Here is a 21,956-nt window from a genome sequence, read left to right as displayed (position 1 = left end):
AGTAAAACCGACCGAAAATTGAATAGAATTTGAACGAATTACTTTTGACCATCACTCCTTGACGAAGGCAGATAACAGCCAGTCTGTAGACGCTACACGTCTACTACATACAAGGGCGGTTATTTATTTGCTTAGGCGCTTATTTATTTTTCGGAATTGCAATTTACAACGGGTAAATAATGTTTGAATCCTAGCAAAACGTCCATGTGTTAGGAGTACATACTACCGCAGTTGAAACAGCTAGACAAAAAGGACATCGTTCGTATATTTAATTCGTCAAGTTTAGTTTTAACTTCTAGCAGTTCCAGTGTCTGTGGGTAAATATGACTTACCATAACATAGGTAGTTTGGTAATTTGCCTTCCGATAATTAATTAATAAAACAAAATAATATAATATTATTTTAGAAGTAAATAATTAATTATACATTTAATCTACATTAACATATCACAACGATATTTTAATATACAGTTGTATAATCAGCTACAATATATTAATGTTTGTTGTGCAGAAATAATATATTAAACTTAGGTCTTATAGCGACTATTCAGATAGTGCAATGACTCGCGAATGACTTAATGGTTAGGTCACGAACTCACTATCGAGAGGAAATATTTGTTCAATTTTTCATTAAACCACGATGAAATGATACATTTCCAATAATATAGAATTAAAAAATCATCAATAGTCAAGTCATATTATTCTATACGAGATAAAGGTAGATGATAAAAAACGTGAAGTTAGTATTCGGTTTATTATGCAGTATTTATTTATTCTTTTCAAATTCTTTCAAATTCAAATATTCTTCTCAGAAAAAGTTGATTTTTATTAACCTTCATTTGAATAGTTTGGTACTTTTAGTAAAACCTTAACTTCCTATAAATTTATTAAATTCTATAAATATAAAAAAATATATGTTACCTTTTTTATATGGTGTCATCTACTTTATAAATATGTGATAATAATTTGATGCGTATTAACAATTTCGAAGATAGAAACGCTCGGCTTGGTCCAGGCGGTCTCTGCAATACTCGTATACCGGTTGTTTGAGAGCAAGGTGGATTCTGTGACAATCCTAGTGTTGCGTAATGTCTAATTTATGGCACAACGAACCAAAAATTTATACAAAAAAACTTGACTACATTTAATAATAATTTATATTAATAATAAAAATAATTAATGTTTTTTCTGTGCCACCGTTTTTAATTTTAATTAATATAATAATTACTATCAGCGTACCTACTTTTTCATAGATATGTAGGTACTTTTACTGGAACATATTATTTTTGTATATTATTTATATTAAATATGTTAGTTCTACAAAATCAACATTATTAGGTATAAATAAAACGAATTAGGCTGCTTGTGTAGTTTATTGTATATTGGTGTAGCATTGAAGTATTTTTTAAAAGTAACGTGTAACGTCAAATCTGCATATTTCTATGAATGTAAGTGTTGTTAGGCTTTAATGATGTAGCTGTAAACTTACTCATATGATAATTATAATAGGTATAGTAAATCATGTAAGGAGGTCAGAATTGATTGAATTTTGACAGCAAACTCAATGCTTGTTTAGCTTAATTTGTATCTGTTAAACATATGACGAAATTTAAGGCCAATAATTAATATCAAAATTAATAATATGTCGACCAATGGCGAAACTTATACCCATACAATTTTCACCTTTGCCACAAAAGTAATGTATATTTTTAATTTGATATTAACTTCACTATACCAACTATTAGATCCTAAAATAACAAAGTTAATATTACTTCAATCAGTCAAGTCGTTCGAAAGTTATACAATCACTTGCCAGTGATTAAATATATAATACACACAGATAAGACAAGATTGATATAACGAGTTGTCTTTTTTTTTTGATGTACATAGTTTGTTTTCTCTATTCATAAAATATGTCCTTTTTATTCCTTGCCAAATTAGACCAACTTGTTTTAGACAAAACAAAAATATTTTAGTATTTTTCGTAAAAGTACATTTATATTTAATTTTATTTAACAGAAAATTAAAAGCTCCATCAATAAAATACAGCGTAACAGTTAATAAAGTTAGGTTGTTTAATAATAGGCAGGTTATTTAATAAATATATACAATAATTGATATAACAACAAAAATAATACTATGCAACAGTATATTTTTTAATACCAGAATATTAAAAATAGACTGCAAATGGGACATAATTTTTGTAGAAAAATTGATTTACATAATTTTATATTCCAGGAAGTTATTTTATAGATTAATAGAATAAATATTAAAATTACAATCATAGAGAAGTTTTTTAATTGTACATATTAAATACAAGTAAAATTTAAAACATAAAATCTTATTTTCTTAGAGCCTTCAGAGGAAATCTACATAAAAGTTTTCCTAATGACATTAAGCAATTATTAAGGATTTCCGCTTAAAAAACCTCTATTTAATTTGTGATATTTTAAAAACGAGCTTCTATTTCCTTGATATACTGAAATTTAACGATTTCGTTAAAATATTCGTTAACCTTGACAGTCACCTGTTGCTATGAGCAACAGCTCTTAATGTAAATAAAACTTGATCACGAAACGAAAATACTTTAACGAAATAAAAATGTATCTTATGATCAATGAAGTACATTACACAATTAATAATTTTTATTAATTTTAATCAACGATTTCATTGCATAATAAGAAGATATCCGTTTAAAATCGTTTTATATCTTTTGCATTAAAAGCCAAACCATTAATAATACTTGGCAAATATTTCGCATATTTATCGTCTGGTGAATAATTTCGTAGTGTTTGAGTCGAGCACACATTAATTACCAAAATATTTACGTATATCTTAGTAACCGGTGGCGCCGAATTTTCGGTACGTAGTAAGAATGCGGATCCGTGACTTTAATCAAGGTAAATCAACCGGCTACGACAGCAACCATCATGCCGGTATCATCTCCGACGGAATATTGCGCGAAACGTATTGGAAGTAATGACTAAATCACTTGATAGACTATTTAACGTGTAACCAGTTTTATATAAATACGTTAAAAACCTGTATACGTATTTCCTGATTCATATAAAAATACAATAATACATATTATTATATTTATTAAAATATCTTTAAGGCTTAAAAGGATGGAAATCAAGAAATATTATGACCATCTTAAGTGTTTTTTTCTAATATAGTAAGTTTTATTAGATCTGCAAAATTTCTTATCATTACAATCCTAAAGATCCAAAAAAAATACAATTAATGACACAAATACTATAACTATTACTGCATTGTAGCAAAAAGTAACGATATTTTCCTGTAATAACTATAACATAATGTTTTATTTTTTCAGAAGGCCAACGAGCACCGTGTTCAAATGAAGGCGAGACCGTTCGTCTCCAGGACGAGAGACTCGAGCAGGACTGGAGCAGCTGCTTCCGTTGTATGTGCAAAGTATGTGCCCTTTTTTATTCTCCTTAATTCACCTACGAGCTTAGTCGCCGGATTGACCAAGTCACCTCCGTAAACAAACAGTTCGTATAATCATATTAAAACAAAGTGAATAAGTAATTAAAAATTAAAATAAATTAGTTATGCTTTTGTGACGATGTCTTATTACAAATGTTCGTTATTATTTATAAGATCGCCTTATTTATAAGAAGACCTAGAAGGTAAACTATGGAATCTAAAATCGCGGATTGGCTGGGCGACGCTATTGAGTTTTTATGTGCTTATTTTTTATATAATTTGTCACGAAGAAAGGTGCTCGTGTCGAAATAACGTGGTAGTAGGTATATGGTCTAAACCCATCTCCTCTAGACAGTGAGGTCTTTGCTCACAGGTAGGATATTTACAGAATCTTACTTTACTATTCATTGTTACATAAATAGGTGAAAAATTATGAAACTAAATTTCAATATCTTATACAAAAGTTATAATATCAATACTCTTAAACGAGGTCTTATTAAAAAAACACCGTCGGAGAAAAGTACATAGTACAACTTTTTTTCCGGTTAGGATATTTGAAATTCTCGGCATTTCTATACTATTATATAAACATTAATCTTGAATCGCTCTTTTTATTGATAAAACCTCATTAAAATCCGTTGCGTAGTTTAAGGTATAAGCGTACAGACGGCGGGAAGCGACTTTGCTTTATACTATGTAGAGAACTTAAATAATATTTGCAATATTGTATAATGTTGTGATTTTGCTGTTTAGTTTATATTTAACACTAGCTGTGTCGCGTCTTTGTTTGCTTAGGATTGAGATATAGATTATAGATACATACATATTTTGTTTCACAATATAATAACATATATCTTGGCATTAAAAATTCCATACATGAATACCAGAAGAATAAATCAATTGGTTATGTGTGATTTATTTAAATTATTAAAAATTGAGATTTTATATTTTCATAGTAATGTAAATTTGTCTGTATAAAGCTGAAGAATTGTATGTTTGTTTGAACGAGCAAAATGTTCTAACGCAAAAATATTTTTCGTTAGAGAACCCGCTTAGGGGGCGGAACAGCAACGATTAACACGCGTAAAACTGCGCGAAAAACCTAGTAATTTTATCAAATATATTATCTAAGCATATTTCCGTTAAAATACTATGATACGAACGATTTGTATACTGTTAAAAAAAGAAAAAATATGAAACGTTCGTTGTCTGTGTTGTTAGTTGACAATTCGAGGCACATTCCTGAAGTCCCTGACATTGTCGATGCACTGCCTATAGTGTATTAATATAGCACTGGACTAACAATGACTCAGTTATCCTTCAAACTAATACATAGAGTATAACATACCGTACATAACGAATATGGCATTTAAGTATCGTATAGATAACGCCAGCTCTAGCGTTTATAAGTGTAAAGCGAAATTGTCCTTCGCTTTGCAGTTATTGTTTCCACACAGTATTAAGGCCATGATCCTATCAATCACCTTTATCAATTACCTTTGTAACCTTATCTAGAAGTAAATTTGTTATATTGTAAAATTATTGTCATTATTATTGTGGCCGCTGGATTCTTTTACTCTCCGACCAGGGCCGACAATGGGTATGTATACATGTAGGTAATCATGGAAGTAACAGCTGTCTTGCTTAATAAAAACATGTTATTTAATTCGAAACAGATTCTCTTGAAAGCAATCTCAAAATTAAACTTATTTGACAACTAAGAGTATTGCTATCTCAATCTAACGTGAGGAGTAAAAAAAGGATAGTAAGACTTTATAAGTATGTACGAAAGAATCTGCTCCATTTTAGGTGTACAATTAAGAAATGACACAGAAATTGTAATGAAAATACAAAGATCTTGTTTTATAATAAATATTTTTAGTTTAACGACATTGCTTAGGTTGTTTGAGCAGCGTTTAAAAAGTGCTATTGTGAATACTCTTCGCTCATAATTGTCTTTCAAGTTTTGTTTAAGGGCCGTTTGTATGCCTGCAGAACGTTTGCTGTCACTAAATAAATTTATTACACTCCTAGTATAGAATAATAATTCTAACTCACACGTGCTACATGCTAACGCTTAGACAATAAGTAGTAATTTGATTAGTGACCTTCTAAGTTCCATAGAAGTATATATGTATACAACTTTAAAACGTCTTACAATTTTATATACGTATATAGTTGAGTATCTTGCTCGTTTAACTCGGTGTATGCGACACAATTTGCCTTTGAAAATTACTGTATTATTCGATCTTCAAATATATTTTTACCAGTTCTGAATTCACTTAATAGTACAAGGTCCCACGTCGTCTAGTTAATAATAACATTAATTCCATAAATGTTTTGTTATAAAAATACTTTGATTACGATTCAATTAACTTATAAATACTTGTGTCGAATTTCCCGTTACCAAAATATATAACTTCGTTCACACGTCGTATTTATGAGTATTTCACACTATGTTTTTTTTTTAATTTGACGGGAGTTTGATATGTTTATAATGATGATACGACATACCCAATCTATAGTTAAAAAAATTATCACAATTTAAAAAAAAAAACAAGATTCACCGAAACAAGTAATTTAATTAATAGCAAAATATTATAGGTTTATTTTAATTCAATCGTCATTATTAAATATCTACTTCAATTCAAGTATGTTTATAAAGTGAGTGATATCACAATTACATAATTGCATTAAGATTAAAATAAATCCTGCGGACAGCAATAACGGCACCTGGGTGCGGATGTGAAAGTATGGCCCGCAAGACATAAACATGACGAAATTATAGCTATACCCGTGATAGTGATTGTTTAGCTGTGAGCGATTATGAACGGCATTATAAACAGGTGCAGGTGTACAGTGTACTTAAGTTTATAGTAAATAATGAAGTGTGCTAAGCACGTGCGAAACGATCAGGTCCACCACTGAAACGGGCGGCTGTTATGAGCGAAATCATTCGACGCGGAACCACTTCGGTATTATCTTCAGCGTCGGAATTCACAGCGTCTGTTTCTAACAGAATATCCATTTATATTATATTAGTATTCGTTATCTTAGCGACATAGATCTTTAATATAAAGATGATTATTATTGCATATACGTGGTATATCTCACATTTAGTATCGATATTCGATTGACATACAAAATGTAAGTCGTAAAAATATATAATGAATACGTTATCTTTACATAGTTGGCACAGACACGACATCAGTATGTATGTAAGTAAGGTTGTACACCTTGGTACGCATATGTGTGTGGTATTTCCCAGCCGATCTCACCTCGTCGGATGACTTGCGCGGAATTCGAAAGCCCATCGCGAGATTTATCGCTTATTCTGTATTAAAATATACATTTGCTTACCTAATGGGCTTTTTTGTCGCGTGCCACATAACGTCGACGGGATGCTATCCCGTTGATGGAATTTTTATGATTTATCAATCTCGTGTTTCGATAGAAAACGCAAAGCAATGTCAACGTAACATCGCGTGTCTCAATGGTAGTTTTATTTGCGAGTTTTATTTATTGAGGCTGTCATTAGATATCAGAAGCTCGCAGCGGAGATTGGTGGCGACGCTTTGACCCGAGGGTACCATTAGCCTTTTTATGTAGCCCAGTAGCTGCTGATAGCATCTCGTAGCTCCCGCGCACCTCTTACTTTAATGAGTCATGTCAATTATTATCGAAGCGCGGATTAAAGTTTCTTACTTAAGTTCTTAAAAATGTATATATCTTGTAAATGTTTCAAGTTTGTGGTATAGCTATGCAGGTACTATTAACAGTTACATTATATGTTATTTTTTTTTTCATTCACCGCAATTTTGTTAACATTATCTTCAATTTTTTTTTTACATTTTTATAACATTCTTAAAAGAAGAATTAAAATACCTTAAGTGTAATAAAGTAAAAACGCTATTTTTATCTCCAATGTTACGTCTATTAATATGCCATAAATTGTACTTTATAGTCACAAGTAAATTGCTTGGTCATGTAATGGTCGTACTGTTTTGACTAGCAACTGGGGGATCTAAGACTATTTTTCATACTGTATTAAATATAGATATTTTACTAAACTGAAATACTTCGAGCTATTTGTAAACCGAATAATTGCTCGAAATAAACCAGTGTTCTGTATTCTATTGTCCGACGTATATCACGAAACGACTGTTCTGTTTTTTAAACATATACATCTTTATCACATCTAGGGGATGTCACCGAGTACGATAACAGTGAGTGTGGTGTCGATGTGCGATGTCGGTGTCAGTCGAAACGTGAAAGTGGGTGAGTGGAGAGCGCGCGAGCGGCGCGGGCGCAGGTGCCAGCAAGGCCTTGCCGCGAGCGCGCGCGCGGTATGCGGTCGCACCGGTTCTTCTAGCAACGTGTATTTTTTTACACACCACACATCAAAGATATTGTTGTTATGTTTTGCTATGATGCAAAAAATCAAGTTTGATTCCGATATAAGTAATTTTAAATATCTTTGAAAGTTTACGATTGACTTAGTTTCAATGAGGACATTTCCCCATTTCACACCTTTGTCAAAATCAAAAATCATAATCAAAATATACTTTATTCAAGCAGGCTTTTACAAGCACTTTTCGTCATTTAACAAACTATATTAAGTGAAGCTACCACCTGTTCGGAATGTAGATTCTATCGAGAAGAACCAGCAAAAAACTCACTAGTTACCCTTTTTCAACATTTAAAAATACAGTAATGTTAGTTAAATACAATTATATATGTATGTAATATATATTGCCTGGAAGTCAACAAGTATTGAAATCAAAGCAGAGAATATGCATAAAAAGTATTTTCATATCCGCATAGCAATAATCAAATATAATCTCAACACGGATGTGCTCTTGACATTGTTTTATTCCATTTCTCATAGACCGTCTTAATTTTATTTATGTCTAAACTTATTCGGTTTGATTCCTATACCTTTAAAATCAATATATGTAATAAAACATTGTCGTCTATATCTGTTGTTTCTTTGTTACAATTCGACCCTATCTCATTAATTTCAATTGAAATTGTTATTGATTGGATATTCGACAAGAGCAATTTCTCATTCAGAAGCATAATAATCAATAGTTTTAGTACTAGTTTAGAAAAATAGGGAATATTTTTTTAAAGTAAAAAATACAATTAAAATAAGATGACGCTATAAAATGTTGCTATAAGAAGTTATGTGTATGCATCGCAAAAAATAATTAATTAATTAATATTTTTTTTTATCAACTGATGAATAAAAAAATAGTTAAATGGACTTCAATTTATAGGAATCCCTTTTTTGTTCATGAAAAGATTCAGAAAGTTAGTTTTAAATTAAAGAAGTGGAATTATTAATTCAAGCCTTTTTTCTACTCATTACTGTTACTATCGCATTAAAATTTTGCACAGTTTTAAAAACTTTTCTCATATATTATAAAGCTTTAAATTCAAAATGGGGTCTAACACCAGAATTTGTACACACGCCAATAATATATTGGCATCTCATTGGATGAAAATCTGACTTTTCATAACATAAGTCTCTTTTTCGAGGCTATTTAAAAAAAAAAAATTAAATACGTAATTTTATTCGATTTTTATTTAATAAAAATTGAAAGCCGGTAAAAATACCTATGTTTTTTATATATATTATATTTTTAAAGAATATTAATATCAATATTACATTACTCTACACACTGTCTGTAGTTTGTACATTCTGTCCTCAACCTTATTCGAACGAACTAAGAAATGCGCAAGTATTGAAAAAACTTTAACGCTCAGTAAAAAATATTTTTATAACTTCCATGTAGCAACAGTTCATCCTAACGATAAATTCTTGTTGCTAATTACATCGTTCAGTAAATGAAGCGGATTACATAGAATGTAGCGCGTGTCCCGCGCAAAAAATAGTAAGCTTGAAGGCGCCATGCCGCTCGGCAGCAATACGGTGCGGGAGCCTGCGCGCGCAGCCCACACTCGGCCTTGCGCTGTCGCCACTCCGGGATCATTTACTCGAATAGATACAATTACTAGTACATACTTCTGTTTAATAGTATATAATTAGCAAAGCGTTTTCATTTGTAACCTGATAGATTTACACTAAAATTATACCTCTAGTCATCTACGACGTTAATAGAATCGAAGTCCGTATTGATTCTATTTATCTTTTATATATATTATATTATCTATAATACTCATGGTATTATATGTAGCATTTCATAGCTATATATCGTATAGTTATCAATAATGCTTGTTTGTTGAATAGGACAGTGGCATTTTGTTAAAATATGACTCGTAAATATACCGACTACCCTCTGTTTTTGTTAAGTTTGGAATTGAGAAAATAAATTCGAATGTTTTATTTAATGATTTTCCTTTTTGAAGTTGTTTATTTCTGAAGAGCGTCGATATAATATAAGCTCCATATTTCGATTTTCCCTCAATACGTTTCATTTGTTGTTCTTTATATTTTTAATTTTTAACGAAATATCTCAAGGAATACTATAAGAGTCGACATAAGTCGCGATCATTAATTAAACTTTATATTATCAAGAGAATGATATCCTTTAAATGTTCGGTGTTTTAAAAAGCCGATTTGTTAACGTTCTTGATGAATTTGCAAATCCATAATACATTAATTATATTAATTTTGTTAAAATCAATACACTTTAGGCTAATGTATATCGTATGAATATTGTATATTAAGCATTAGAACATTAATCAAGTAGCTTTGCTTTTTTTTTTAAATCTCCTAAAATAACTAAAATTAACAATTTGCCAATAGTCGCTATTCTGTAAATAGTTTATGTCCTCTAAGGGGAAGCTGATTTAGTATGGACAGTGGACACACCCGTACTACGCTTTGCGCATTATTTAATTAAATGTATATAACTAGAAAGTAGAACACAAAAATTATATTTAACATGTTTTATTTTTTTTAAATAATAATTTAAGAAACTAAGACAAATAAACGAAAAAGCATTCCTAATAATAAAATTCTATGACAGTATATAAAATTTTATTGTATGGAAAAATAGGAAATAAAATCGAGTGAAAACGTGATAACAGCAGAGTGGTACGCGTTAGTATAATTTACGTGGTATCCTCGTAGATATGGCAGGCGGTCCGCGGTAACGTCTCGTCCCCCAGCAGTCTGACTCGCTCGAATCTAATATGTTAATTGGGAGATAAAGTAAGTTTTAAAACGAATATTATGTTAACGTTCACAATTTATTCGACGCATCGAATATTTTTCGCAGGTGACGCCTAAATAACAATAATTATAACGCTGCCTCAAATATTTAAATATTTAAGGTTCGACAGTTTTTTTTTTATTACGTTTTTTATATGCATAAGAAGTATTTATGTTTTAGTTTTCGTATAAAAAATTTGGAAAATTTATTTATAGCTTTAAATTTATATGAATATTTTAGAAAAAAAAAAAGTGAAACGGTTGCTTAATTGTTTGTTTTGCTAATAAATATAATTTGACTTTGTTAATCGGTTATATTATTTGTCATTAGAATAATGTAATATACAGGAAAAAAAGAAATATAATGTTTGTTAATATACAATAAATACTTCTGGTATTTTTTTAAAGCCATGTGAACTGACTTTTTGGCATTTTTTAAACTAAATATATTGTTAAACTAGCCTTCTAGCAAATGGGATATTGGGATGGGACACCGGCAGCCACTGTAAAATTGGTCTCTTTCTTATAAATAGAAGCCGAAAGACCGATTCCCATATTTCAAACACTCAAATAAAACTAAACTTTCAGCCTCAATTTCATGATGTGATGAAAGTGATGAATTTTCAGAAATAGAAGCATATATAAAATTTTCTATATTTCTAACTTTCAAGAATGACGAAATTTTATCCCAAGTTTCGCACTCTTAGATGATTAATTTGTATGATATCATGTTTTATATATGCATATTCATGTTTCCAATATCAAAAATAATATTATATACGAACTTTCGTTTCCAATTTAATCTTCTTAGGAGATGAATTTTGAAAAAACTCTCTTCTCATGTACGTTCCATAACTCTTTTGCAAAATGTCATACTGTTTAAACCTCGGGCTTAGCCTGTGCGATGTATGTCAGTAAGTTATTTTAAATTATAGGACAAAATTATTAATTGAACAAATTTCGCAATAAAAAGTTATAAGTGCGCAATGAAGATGTTACAAAATGGCAGATTGCGCAAAGCCAGGAAGTGAGGAATTTCGGGTCTACTATCAGCACTACGGGATGTGGTGTGACGGTCACAAAACCAATTGAATAATAGAATAACATTTACATTATAATATTAACATCCTAAAACATAACGCGGTCACAAGCAATTCTGTGTTTGTTTAAGATTTGATTTATGAAAATATAAATTAGTGTTAGTCTTATGATCCAAAATGAAAAGTACAGTTTTTCATGTGCTCTAAGTCAGTATCCTGCTTATGAGAAGTAATCTATCAGGTACCTATCTATCAGCAATTATCAGAAGTAAATTGCTGGATACATACAAATGAAACTTATCCATGTGATCTGGCTTATATTTTTAATGTTTATAAATAAAGACGAAGGCAAAGATTTAAAATTAGTCTGCCCTCCTGATATAAAGACAAAAAATTCATAATTACTTATTATTTTTTAATAACGAAAATATACAACGTTTCTAGAATTATAGAGTCAATTTGTTAAGTTAATTTGCGATAAAACATAGTTACGATGCGGATAATTGCAAAATATTTTCATTATCTAAATTTGCTTATCTATATAATGTCTCTGGACTTTGTTTTCTTGTGATATTTTGTTAGTATTAAAACAAAATATTTGTGAAGAGACATACAGTTTACAGACGTTGTAACTAACCTAAAATGTTAAAATTCTTTTAAATAGTTATGCAATATATTAAAATTATTTATTTAGAATTATTTATGAATTAACATGGAACTGAATTTATATACACGAGACATTATTGGTTAGTATTATTTAATAAAATATATAACTTTGATTATAATAATTTATTATTTAAATAATCAGATATTGCAAATACGTAAGTTAATTAAATGTTTAAATTACAACAATAACATTGAGTGACTTTTATGAATAAGAAGATACGTTGAATGTAAATATAAATTGTTTTTAGAAAAATATCGAAACAGTGTAATGACTTATTTTGCGATAACTTTGCAATGTTATGCAGATGTTAAATTAATTAGGTCATAATGACTTTAATTAATAACGTTGTTTTGTCTTTATAGTGACATTATTTAATTAATTTCAATTGGCTTCGATCACCTTTGTGCCTAGTTGATGTTATCAAATAGCATTCGTATGACAAATCAATACGACTCGAGTTGGATGTGGTATGGGTTGATAACTAAAATTCCGTAGACAGTGATAACATTTCAAATGTTTGTCAATATTACAGCTGGTCTTTGTTAGATAATAATCGATTCACAAGCAAACGTAGATTTCATTCGATAAATAGAATGACGTATTCTATTAATAACAGATAAAATATTCATAAATAATAACATAAATTGAAGGAATCGTATTACCTATAAAACCACATCGCGGTTTGCTTATTGCTGGTAGAAATTTTGCTGATTTGTCATTCCCTAAGATATTTATATTGAGGAAAAGTACTTATAGATTTCGTTTAGATGTGTGAAATTATTGTTCAATCTTTGGAAATAACCATTGCAATATAAATCGGAACGTAACATACATATCTATATTAAACCTAACCAATGTGTAGATTTAGTATATACATATGTATGTTACGGTCAGATTCGTATTCCGGCCAAAACAACTTTTTTCCGACAAAATGAGTACTCGCTTTTGTGTTTGTTTTCATCACGGTAGCATGCGACAGTGATACCGCCGAAGAAACGGATAGGATATCGCTCGTTTTTTAGTAGGTATCCCGCTGAAACGGCTTCGGCGACTCTTACGTACACCCCACTTCCACGTGGGGGAAAGGCGAAATGCGTTTTTCCAGCGAGATAAAAAACGAAGTTCATTTAATTTTATGCCATCTGATTGTTATTTTAGTGTATCTCAATACAAGAGTCATAAAGTCTCATATAGGTATTACCCATTTCCCGGATGATGCTCATACAGATATAAAAGTAACTAAAACGATGTCATTCAAAATCCTTTCGACCGTGTTGCCAGTCAAAAGTAATTTTGACTGTTAAATATTTTGAATGTAACATGCTTACATATCTACGCAGAGGTACAAGAGCGTATTGTAAAATAAAACCTTCAAGCACCTTATTTTGAAATAGAAATTAAATTCGTTTGAACTTTAGGTTTTCGTCTTGGATATATATTTGTCTACACATTACGTACACGAGGTCACTTACTACACTTTTATGTTTATTGTATTTCAGTGCTTTAACCGAATTTCTGAAGCGGCTCTTTGAAGTGAGCCTGTAATAGAGGAATATTTACGTTGGTTAAAAATAAATGTACTTAAATCTGTCGACTGGTCATTATTTATTATAATGTACCGCACATAAAACAGAGCAGATAACCTGCACTCATTTATTAAAATAGAAGCAGAGGTGTGTCTATGAATGCTTAATATACAATATTCATACGATATACATTAGCCTAAAGTGTATTGATATTAACAAAATTAATATAATTAATATATTATGGATTTGCAAATTCATCAAGAACGTTAACAATTCGGCTTTTGAAAACACCGAACATTTAAAGAATATCATTCTCTTGATAATATAAAGTTTAATTAATGATCGCGACTAATGTCGACACTTATTTAAAGTGGATTTTTTTATTTATTTATCCAACTGTGAGAGTCAATTTGGGTTATATTTTCGTTATGAGTTCATAATATCTTATTGCAATTATTTTATAATGTAACTGTCAAATATTTGCATAAGTTGTGTTGGTATCTTTCCTTCTTATCAAATAATCGTATCGTATCGTATAAATAATGATTAGTGTACACTTACTTAATATCGAGTCCCACGATTGTAAAGATTATTATTATAATTCGATTAATTATTTCTTGTTTTTATTTTAAAGAAAATTCATTAAAGATTAATTTAATTGCATTGTATAAAAATTAAATATAAATAAAATAAACTTGGAACGCAATAATCTGCATATTACACTATTAACAATCTCCTTATTCGAATTATAGTTCCAAAGCAGACACGAAATCCTCTAATTTTATTAGCTACTATTAATACATATCTGCATATTACTGGTGTCTATGAGCTAATAAAATTATTAACCCCGATGCTAGCTCTCGTTTGAAAGGCCAGACACGCGAACTTATAGAGGTCAGACAAAACTATCCGTTTATGGTACGTTTTAGGAAGACGGTCGTATAGTCACGTACATACATAGTTACTAGCCGCAGTCGTGGCTCCGCCGACGCGGGGCCACGGATACATACGAATTAGGACACAATGTTTGGTGTTAAAACGTTTGATAGTGTACAGATTTGTGTAAATATTAGACGTTAATATTGATCATGCCTGACAAACAACATGTTAATAACTAAATTCCGTCGCATATATATATAGTTAAATAATCGTTTCCGTGAGAATAATATAATCGACGAAATATTATTTAATTTTATTCGGAATTTTCATACCATGTGTTACATAATCAAAATATTTCTGAAATGTTAGCTATGAATCATTTCATATATTTATAATAAAAATAGCTTAGAACTCCTTGAATTCAGTTGTATTATGAAAATCGTTTATTGCCTACTAACAGTTTTAGACGGTTTAGGGCGATCGTTTTTTGTGTGTATCTTTGAATATTGATAGTGTAATTTAGCCTTATGTATTCTACAAATTATGAAATCTCTTAAATAATTATAAAGCTTACAACGTGGATGGCTTCTTAATCGGAATTCTATTTTATTTAAACAATATTTCGATCAGCATTCATGGTATCAAGGCTATGTAAGCGCTTTAAGATATTGTTCATTAAAGCAGGTTGAGTTATTTCTTTTATAAAAACGCATGAACGGTCGGTCCATAATTGGAATACGTGAACGGCTGTCTTTTATCATTTCTTTATAGTAATGTCATAAACATTGGAGTTATTTGAAAATTAACCATGTATATCTTTGCAGTTGTTTTGACGAAAAGAGTCGTGAAAAGTGTTCTGATTAAATTTTTTTACAAAGATTATGTATAAAATTTATAAAAAGTAGCATAAAATTTAATTTGTTTGTTAAATTTTCTCTATACGTGGCTTTCATTTCAGAAACGATTTGATAGATACTAGAAATGTAGGAGGACTTTTTTATGAGACGTCACAATTTGCATTGATTCAAAAAATTCCTGCTACTTCAAAAAAAAAATTATTGAATTTCAATAGTGTAAGATCTTCGGTTTGATCCAAGTGTTATTATCTAGGTCTATCGTCTATGTTAAGGCAGTTATTTAGTAACTGTTTCTATTCTAATGTATCCATTTTTTTTTTAATATCAATATATATCACTCTTCTTAATGTTTTTATTGGAATTATATATATAATCAAAGTAATTAATATAACATATAATATTGATTATAAAATTTTAATTAGACATGGTGTATTTCAGTTCATGACGTCATCTTTGAATTAACAACGAATACTTTCGTTTCTTATTCACTTTAAAGAGTCCTATTTAGTCTTTAAACTATATTAGAAATTCCTCCATGAAATATAATATGACCAGAGCCTTGGGTTATTATTATTTTATGTGGTACATGTATATAATGTGACTTATTCTCTTTATTTTCTTTGTTATAGAACGGCTTTGTGGAGTGTCGGAAAGGTGCAAAGGAGTGCGGGATAATGAAAGACTGCGCTGTCGAGATGCCACGAGAAGGCTGCTGTGCACGATGCAAAGGATGTTGGTATAATGGTACGGAATATGCATCTCACACCGAGTGGAATGAAGACGGGAGGCTGTTCCGCTGCGAAGCTGGCGTGGTGACTATGTCACGACCCGAGTGCTACGCTCCTTGTGACAATCCTAAGCATCAGAGGCATACGCATTATAATTGTCCAGTTTGTGAAGGTAAATTATTAGGCTAACAAATATTTCTATGCATATATTGCAAATATAAGATTAATGATAAGTAAGATACTTATATATCTTTATATACGTATCCATATAAAAGAGAAGAAATATTTTTCGTATTAATAAATGCTTACATTATATATTTTTGCAAAACTTAATTATTTTCATTCTGTCAATAAAATAATCTTAATTACTCTTCTATATGAAAATATTATTGTTACGAGTCGTTTCACGGCAACCAATAACATTCCTTATGAATAAGAAATAAACAAACATAATGACTTAAAAGAATGCACTCCCTATTTCACGCTGTGTTTTCCCACCACGAGTACGGAGGTACGTTATGTTCAACGAATATAATTGCCGAGCGACGCTGGCGCAGTCTTGTCTCGAAGTGCGCCCACCCAGACGCACGCTCAACAAAAAAACTATAATCCCATTGAAAAACAAATATAAACCGACATGCGAACTTAATAAAACCAAAAACTCAGGCAGTTTACGTCCCTTCCCAAACTTTAACAAGTTTATTAATTCAAAATCAAATAATAGTAATTTTCGAGATGACGGCACAGAATCGCTTTTGAAAATGGCCGACACATTCCGACCTATCGTTTTATTGCCTGTATATTTTATTCATTACCCGCTGGCTGGTCAAGAATAACGAAGGATTCTCGGACCTTAGCTCTCTTGAATTATTAAATTATTTTGCGTCTTTTTCTTCTAAATAAAACATGGCCAATTGGGCAATATACTCCGAAGAACATTCTTAAAACCTGTTATTGTTATACATAAGATGGTTTTTAATTACGATTTTCAAGTTATCATTTTGTCTTGTGTTTACGCTCACCATAATACCTTTGTTCTGAGGTGGCCGCGATTCGCCCACACGCCGAGGTTGACAATGGCATAACACACAAGACGTTGCGCAGTAGCTCAGAGTATCTTCAGACAATGGACTACTCAGCCATAATAACTCGTTCCTCTCAGCTCCATACATAACGCTTCGATGACTATTATCGGACAACAAAGTGACTTATTGATCTGTATGTTATCAATAAAAAGTCAAGACCATTTGTTCCCATTATGTTCGCCTTGCTTTATTGTGACCTAAGTTGTTATTATTTATATTAATATAAACGTCTGATATTTTGAAATCGTTTCCACAGGGTGCAGGGTTCACATGTTGCTTACGTTTTATGCGTATTTTAGCGAAGGAATTTTGAATGTAACTACTAAGTGGACCACCCAAAAAATATTCGGTCATTTGGCATGGTAAATACTTAAGACAAAGGGAATGATTTCTACCTATGTCTTAACAAAATGAGATCTTATTATGTTCACGGGGGTTCGTTAAAATTACATATATTTGTAATGGTCGGGAAGTCTCCCACGGCGTTTGCGTCTCTATTATTGACCATAAATCAAAAAGTTAACAACCTACTTAAAAGGTAGAGGCGGGTGGGTTTTTGTCTGTTGCTCAAAGCGGCCGACGTCTGCGTGGCTGCGGGAACGCCGAGGTGTGCCCTGTGTTTGTTTTACGATCCCAACGGTGCATTAGGCTTTTTGCTTCTTTTACGTCTTATTCCTTTATGATTACGACCTTATCAGACTTAAAGTGTTTCTTTTTGTTTAGGGACAAAGCGAAATCTCGAGATGATTGTATTTTCTGGCAAAGAATAAAAAATAACGCACTTGTGGTTTCTAAAGATTTTTCTATTTGTAAGAAGTCAATTTCTTCTCGTAAATACAAAATCTCTCAAGACATTTCATTATTTGTAATAATTAAACTACATGTAGAATGTCTGCGGGTAATATTTCTGGCAGTCCGATTCAGTTTGTGTATGTTTTATTAAACTGATACTTGAAGTTTTTGCAAAGTTCCTCTTCATCTTTTTGCTGGTGCATTTACACATATGTATATATGTCTGCTTTTTGATTGCATTAATTTTAAAATACTAAGGTTCTTAGTCATCGATAGACATAAAAATTCCGAGCAGAATTGTATGTTTCATGTCTTTGTTGGAAATTCTAAAGCTCCACAAACCTTTTTAAACATAAACAAAAGCTTGCTCATCTAAATTCTTTTAACGTTTCGAGTGCTATCGTTATTATTGGCCATGTCTGCGACGGCCCGAGAAATTAAAATAATTAGCTTGTGATATACGCATTCTGCGTGTAATGAATATTTTATAGATGTTACATAACTATACTAAAAACATCGTATATATGTTTCGACGTCGTAATTTTATTGTCGACATTTTTCCATTACAGTGCGTTATATAACCGACCAATTGTCATTTCATTTATGGTTGCATATTGTGTTCAATTAACTACTGCGCCTTTTAAATTGCAGTCGCGTACGATGTCAGACAAAAAATATTGAGTTTTCGCTTCATTCATGATTTCTGTTTCTCCATTAACAAGAAGTGTGTACGTGAGATAAATAATTCTGGTTTTTACATTAAGTGTTGAATGCTCAAACATTGAGTTGGTTAAACGATATATATATTGAATTGCATGTCTAAAAAAGGACGATGTTATTCGTTTTATCGGTTTTATTTTACTTAGGAGTCTTGAGTGCCTTTATTGTGACAATTACATTATGCATCGAGCGCTCTGTGAACAGCACACATAATATAAAGTGTACGAGTATGACTATTCTACTTAAACGCACATATAAAGGGTTATGACCAGCGTATTCTATTATATTCCAAAGCTCTTTACAGTACTTCAAAACAACCTACCATAAAAGCTTTTTATAAACATTTGAGTATATTAATAACACTTATCATTGTGCAAGTATTGTGTTCGGAATGAAGAACATTTATATGTTGTCCTTGAACATTTGTAAAATGAATCTAATACGCAAAAGTATTTATAGTCATTGTGGAGATTCGACGCGTGATCTGAGAGTCGTGTTCTGAGGATGGGTACTTCGTGTGCGGCTAGTTTTCCCATTCATTAAATCCTGATTGATTCATCGCCCGATTGTATTAATTTATGGAGCGTGCCCTTTGTCGCTTTGTCTTTGGGATCCTTTGAGACAATGGCGAAAATATTTTGCACTTTTATTTTAAAACAATTAAGATTTTTTAAGAAAAGAAACATTGACATTCCACCTTAAGGATCTTTGGCTTTTAAGAGTAACAAAGAATGGGTCGTACATTTTCAATAATTTTGTCCTTAATAAAACATTAATGTTATGAATATATCTATTTTTACAGAATGTGTCATAAATGGACAACGCGTGTGGGAAGGTCGAGATGTCCGTATACCAGAAGAGCCCTGTTTGTCGTGTCGATGTATGCGGGGGACATTGTCCTGCATTAAGCGAGCCTGCCCGGTTTTACCCTGTATCATCTCTCAGCAGTACACACCACCTGGAGAATGCTGCCCCAAATGCACCCATCCCACTGCGGATAAAATTCTTCCAAGTATGTTTTTATTAAGGATGAATATACATATGATCACTATCGATGAATATTAATGTTTTTGCAATAAGAAATACAAATATAGTAAAAACTAATAAATGTTACTGATGGACAAAGGCACCTAAAGGTATTCTAGAGTAGAAAGCTACAAGTTATTGGACCACACTTTTTCAATGCGGGATAGTAAGTATATACAAATGTGGTAGAATTTCACCCGTCATGCAGTTTTCCGATGTTTGTGATTTTTTCATTCACCAAATACGGGTCCAATTCTTAACCACAAAAACTCAGTCGTGCTATTTAGTCGTGCTATTAATTATTTATTTTTACTGGCTCATTTCGACATTTAACCTAATAAATTTTGTATTCATCTTTAATACATTAAAGTATATTATAATATATGATAAGAAATTATACAAAAGCTTAATATGCTCTATATCAGTTTCAGGATTTTCTCTACCGAAACCATGCATAATTGGCAAGGAATATCATGATCATTTAATTCCTTTTCGAGTGGATCCATGCACACATTGTACTTGTATGAATGGCACAGCAGTATGCACGCGACAGACGTGTCCAGTGCTGACTTGTGGAGCTCGTGCACTACCACCTCTTCCTGGTAAATGCTGTCCAGAGTGCCCAAAGATAGAAGAAGCACAGACAGCCTGTGTTATCGCTGGAAAAACTTACCAGGTGCGTTTAAAATTTTAGCTTGTTAATAATATGAATTTTAAAGTAATATTCTAAATAGTCATTTGTATTTATTTCAGGATGGAGAAATATGGCAGTTAGACGCTTGCAAATCATGTGAGTGCCACGGAGGAGAACCACGATGTGCTATGGAACGATGCCCGACCTTAAGTTGTCCGCCCGATCAGACACTCCGACAATTGCCTGGGCAATGTTGCCCTAAGTGTGTAGATATCGATGGAATATGTACTGTCTTCGGTGATCCTCATTACAAAACATTCGACGGAAAATTTTACAGCTTTCAAGGTTCTTGCAAGTACCAATTAGTTTCGGACTGTAAGAATCACACTTTTTCTATAAGAATATCAAATGATGCCAGAAATACTTCACATTCGTCTTGGACTCGTACTGCAACATTGCGTATTGGATCCACCAAGGTCAATATGGGAAAGAAAATGCGCATCAAAGTAAACGGACAGAGGATAACCCTTCCTTACATAATTAAAGGAGTTGCTGAAATAAGTCGAAGTAATGGATCTGTTCTTTTGAAATCTGAAATAGGCGTACAAATGTTATGGGACGGTGACGGATTCTTAGAAGTGACTGTGTCGAGTTCATATAAAGGAAAGTTATGCGGGTTGTGTGGGAACTTTAATTCAGTCGCTAGAGACGACATGAGAACACGTGACGGAAGACTTTTAAATGATACTTGGAGGTTTGGAACTTCATGGCGAGTAGGCGGGCATCGTGCTTGCACAAGACGTCCGGAGCGACCTAGTGGGATCTCACGATGTCGTAAGTCGAAGTTGACGAAAGTACAACGACTGTGCCGTGCATTTGAAGCTAATGAGGCATTTTCAAAATGTGTGGGTAAAGTTAACCCTCATAATTATGCAGAAGCATGTCTTCTGGATGCATGTAGCTGTTCAGGTTTTCGATGTCATTGTGCAGCATATAGAGCATATGCAAGAGAATGTACACGTGTTGGTGCAGAGCCTCAAGATTGGTTGCGTGCCGCTTGGTGTGATGGCCCACCCCCACCATGGCTAAGTCGCGGTCGTATGGGTGTCGGTCGCTCAGTCAAACATAGGAAAACCGACTTATTAACTTTGGGTGCAATACCTAAGCGAAATAACAGCCGTTCCCGGCCTCCACCTCCAATTCTACATTAATATACTAGCATCGGCAACACAATTACTAGTCAAACCAGCTGCCATTATGGCAATTATGAGGTAATTATTGCTTTTTTATTAAATCACTTAATTAATTCAAGCTTTGATTGGGGAATTAAAGATAAATAAAAAGCCGACGAATCAATAGCAGATGCAATTAAA

General features: G+C 31.9%; 1 protein-coding gene across 1 annotated transcript in view; it reads left to right on the top strand.

Annotated features, from left to right (window-relative positions):
- The window catches only part of LOC113399824 (BMP-binding endothelial regulator protein), a 46,335-nt gene that overhangs the window by 21,900 nt on the left and 2,479 nt on the right, over window positions 1–21,956 (top strand). The window contains exons 3-7 of the mRNA XM_026639067.2: window positions 3,334–3,434; window positions 16,228–16,498; window positions 19,726–19,935; window positions 20,375–20,625; window positions 20,703–21,854. Of these exons, the coding sequence (XP_026494852.1) occupies window positions 3,334–3,434; window positions 16,228–16,498; window positions 19,726–19,935; window positions 20,375–20,625; window positions 20,703–21,794 (1,925 nt within the window). The 3' untranslated portion in view covers window positions 21,795–21,854. The remainder of the gene's footprint in view (window positions 1–3,333; window positions 3,435–16,227; window positions 16,499–19,725; window positions 19,936–20,374; window positions 20,626–20,702; window positions 21,855–21,956) is intronic.

The sequence above is a fragment of the Vanessa tameamea genome, chromosome 8 (genome assembly GCF_037043105.1).
Source record: "Vanessa tameamea isolate UH-Manoa-2023 chromosome 8, ilVanTame1 primary haplotype, whole genome shotgun sequence".
Taxonomy (NCBI): Eukaryota; Metazoa; Arthropoda; class Insecta; order Lepidoptera; family Nymphalidae; genus Vanessa; species Vanessa tameamea.
The sequence above is the reverse complement of the archived record's forward strand: the minus strand, read 5'-3'. Positions and strand labels throughout refer to the sequence as shown.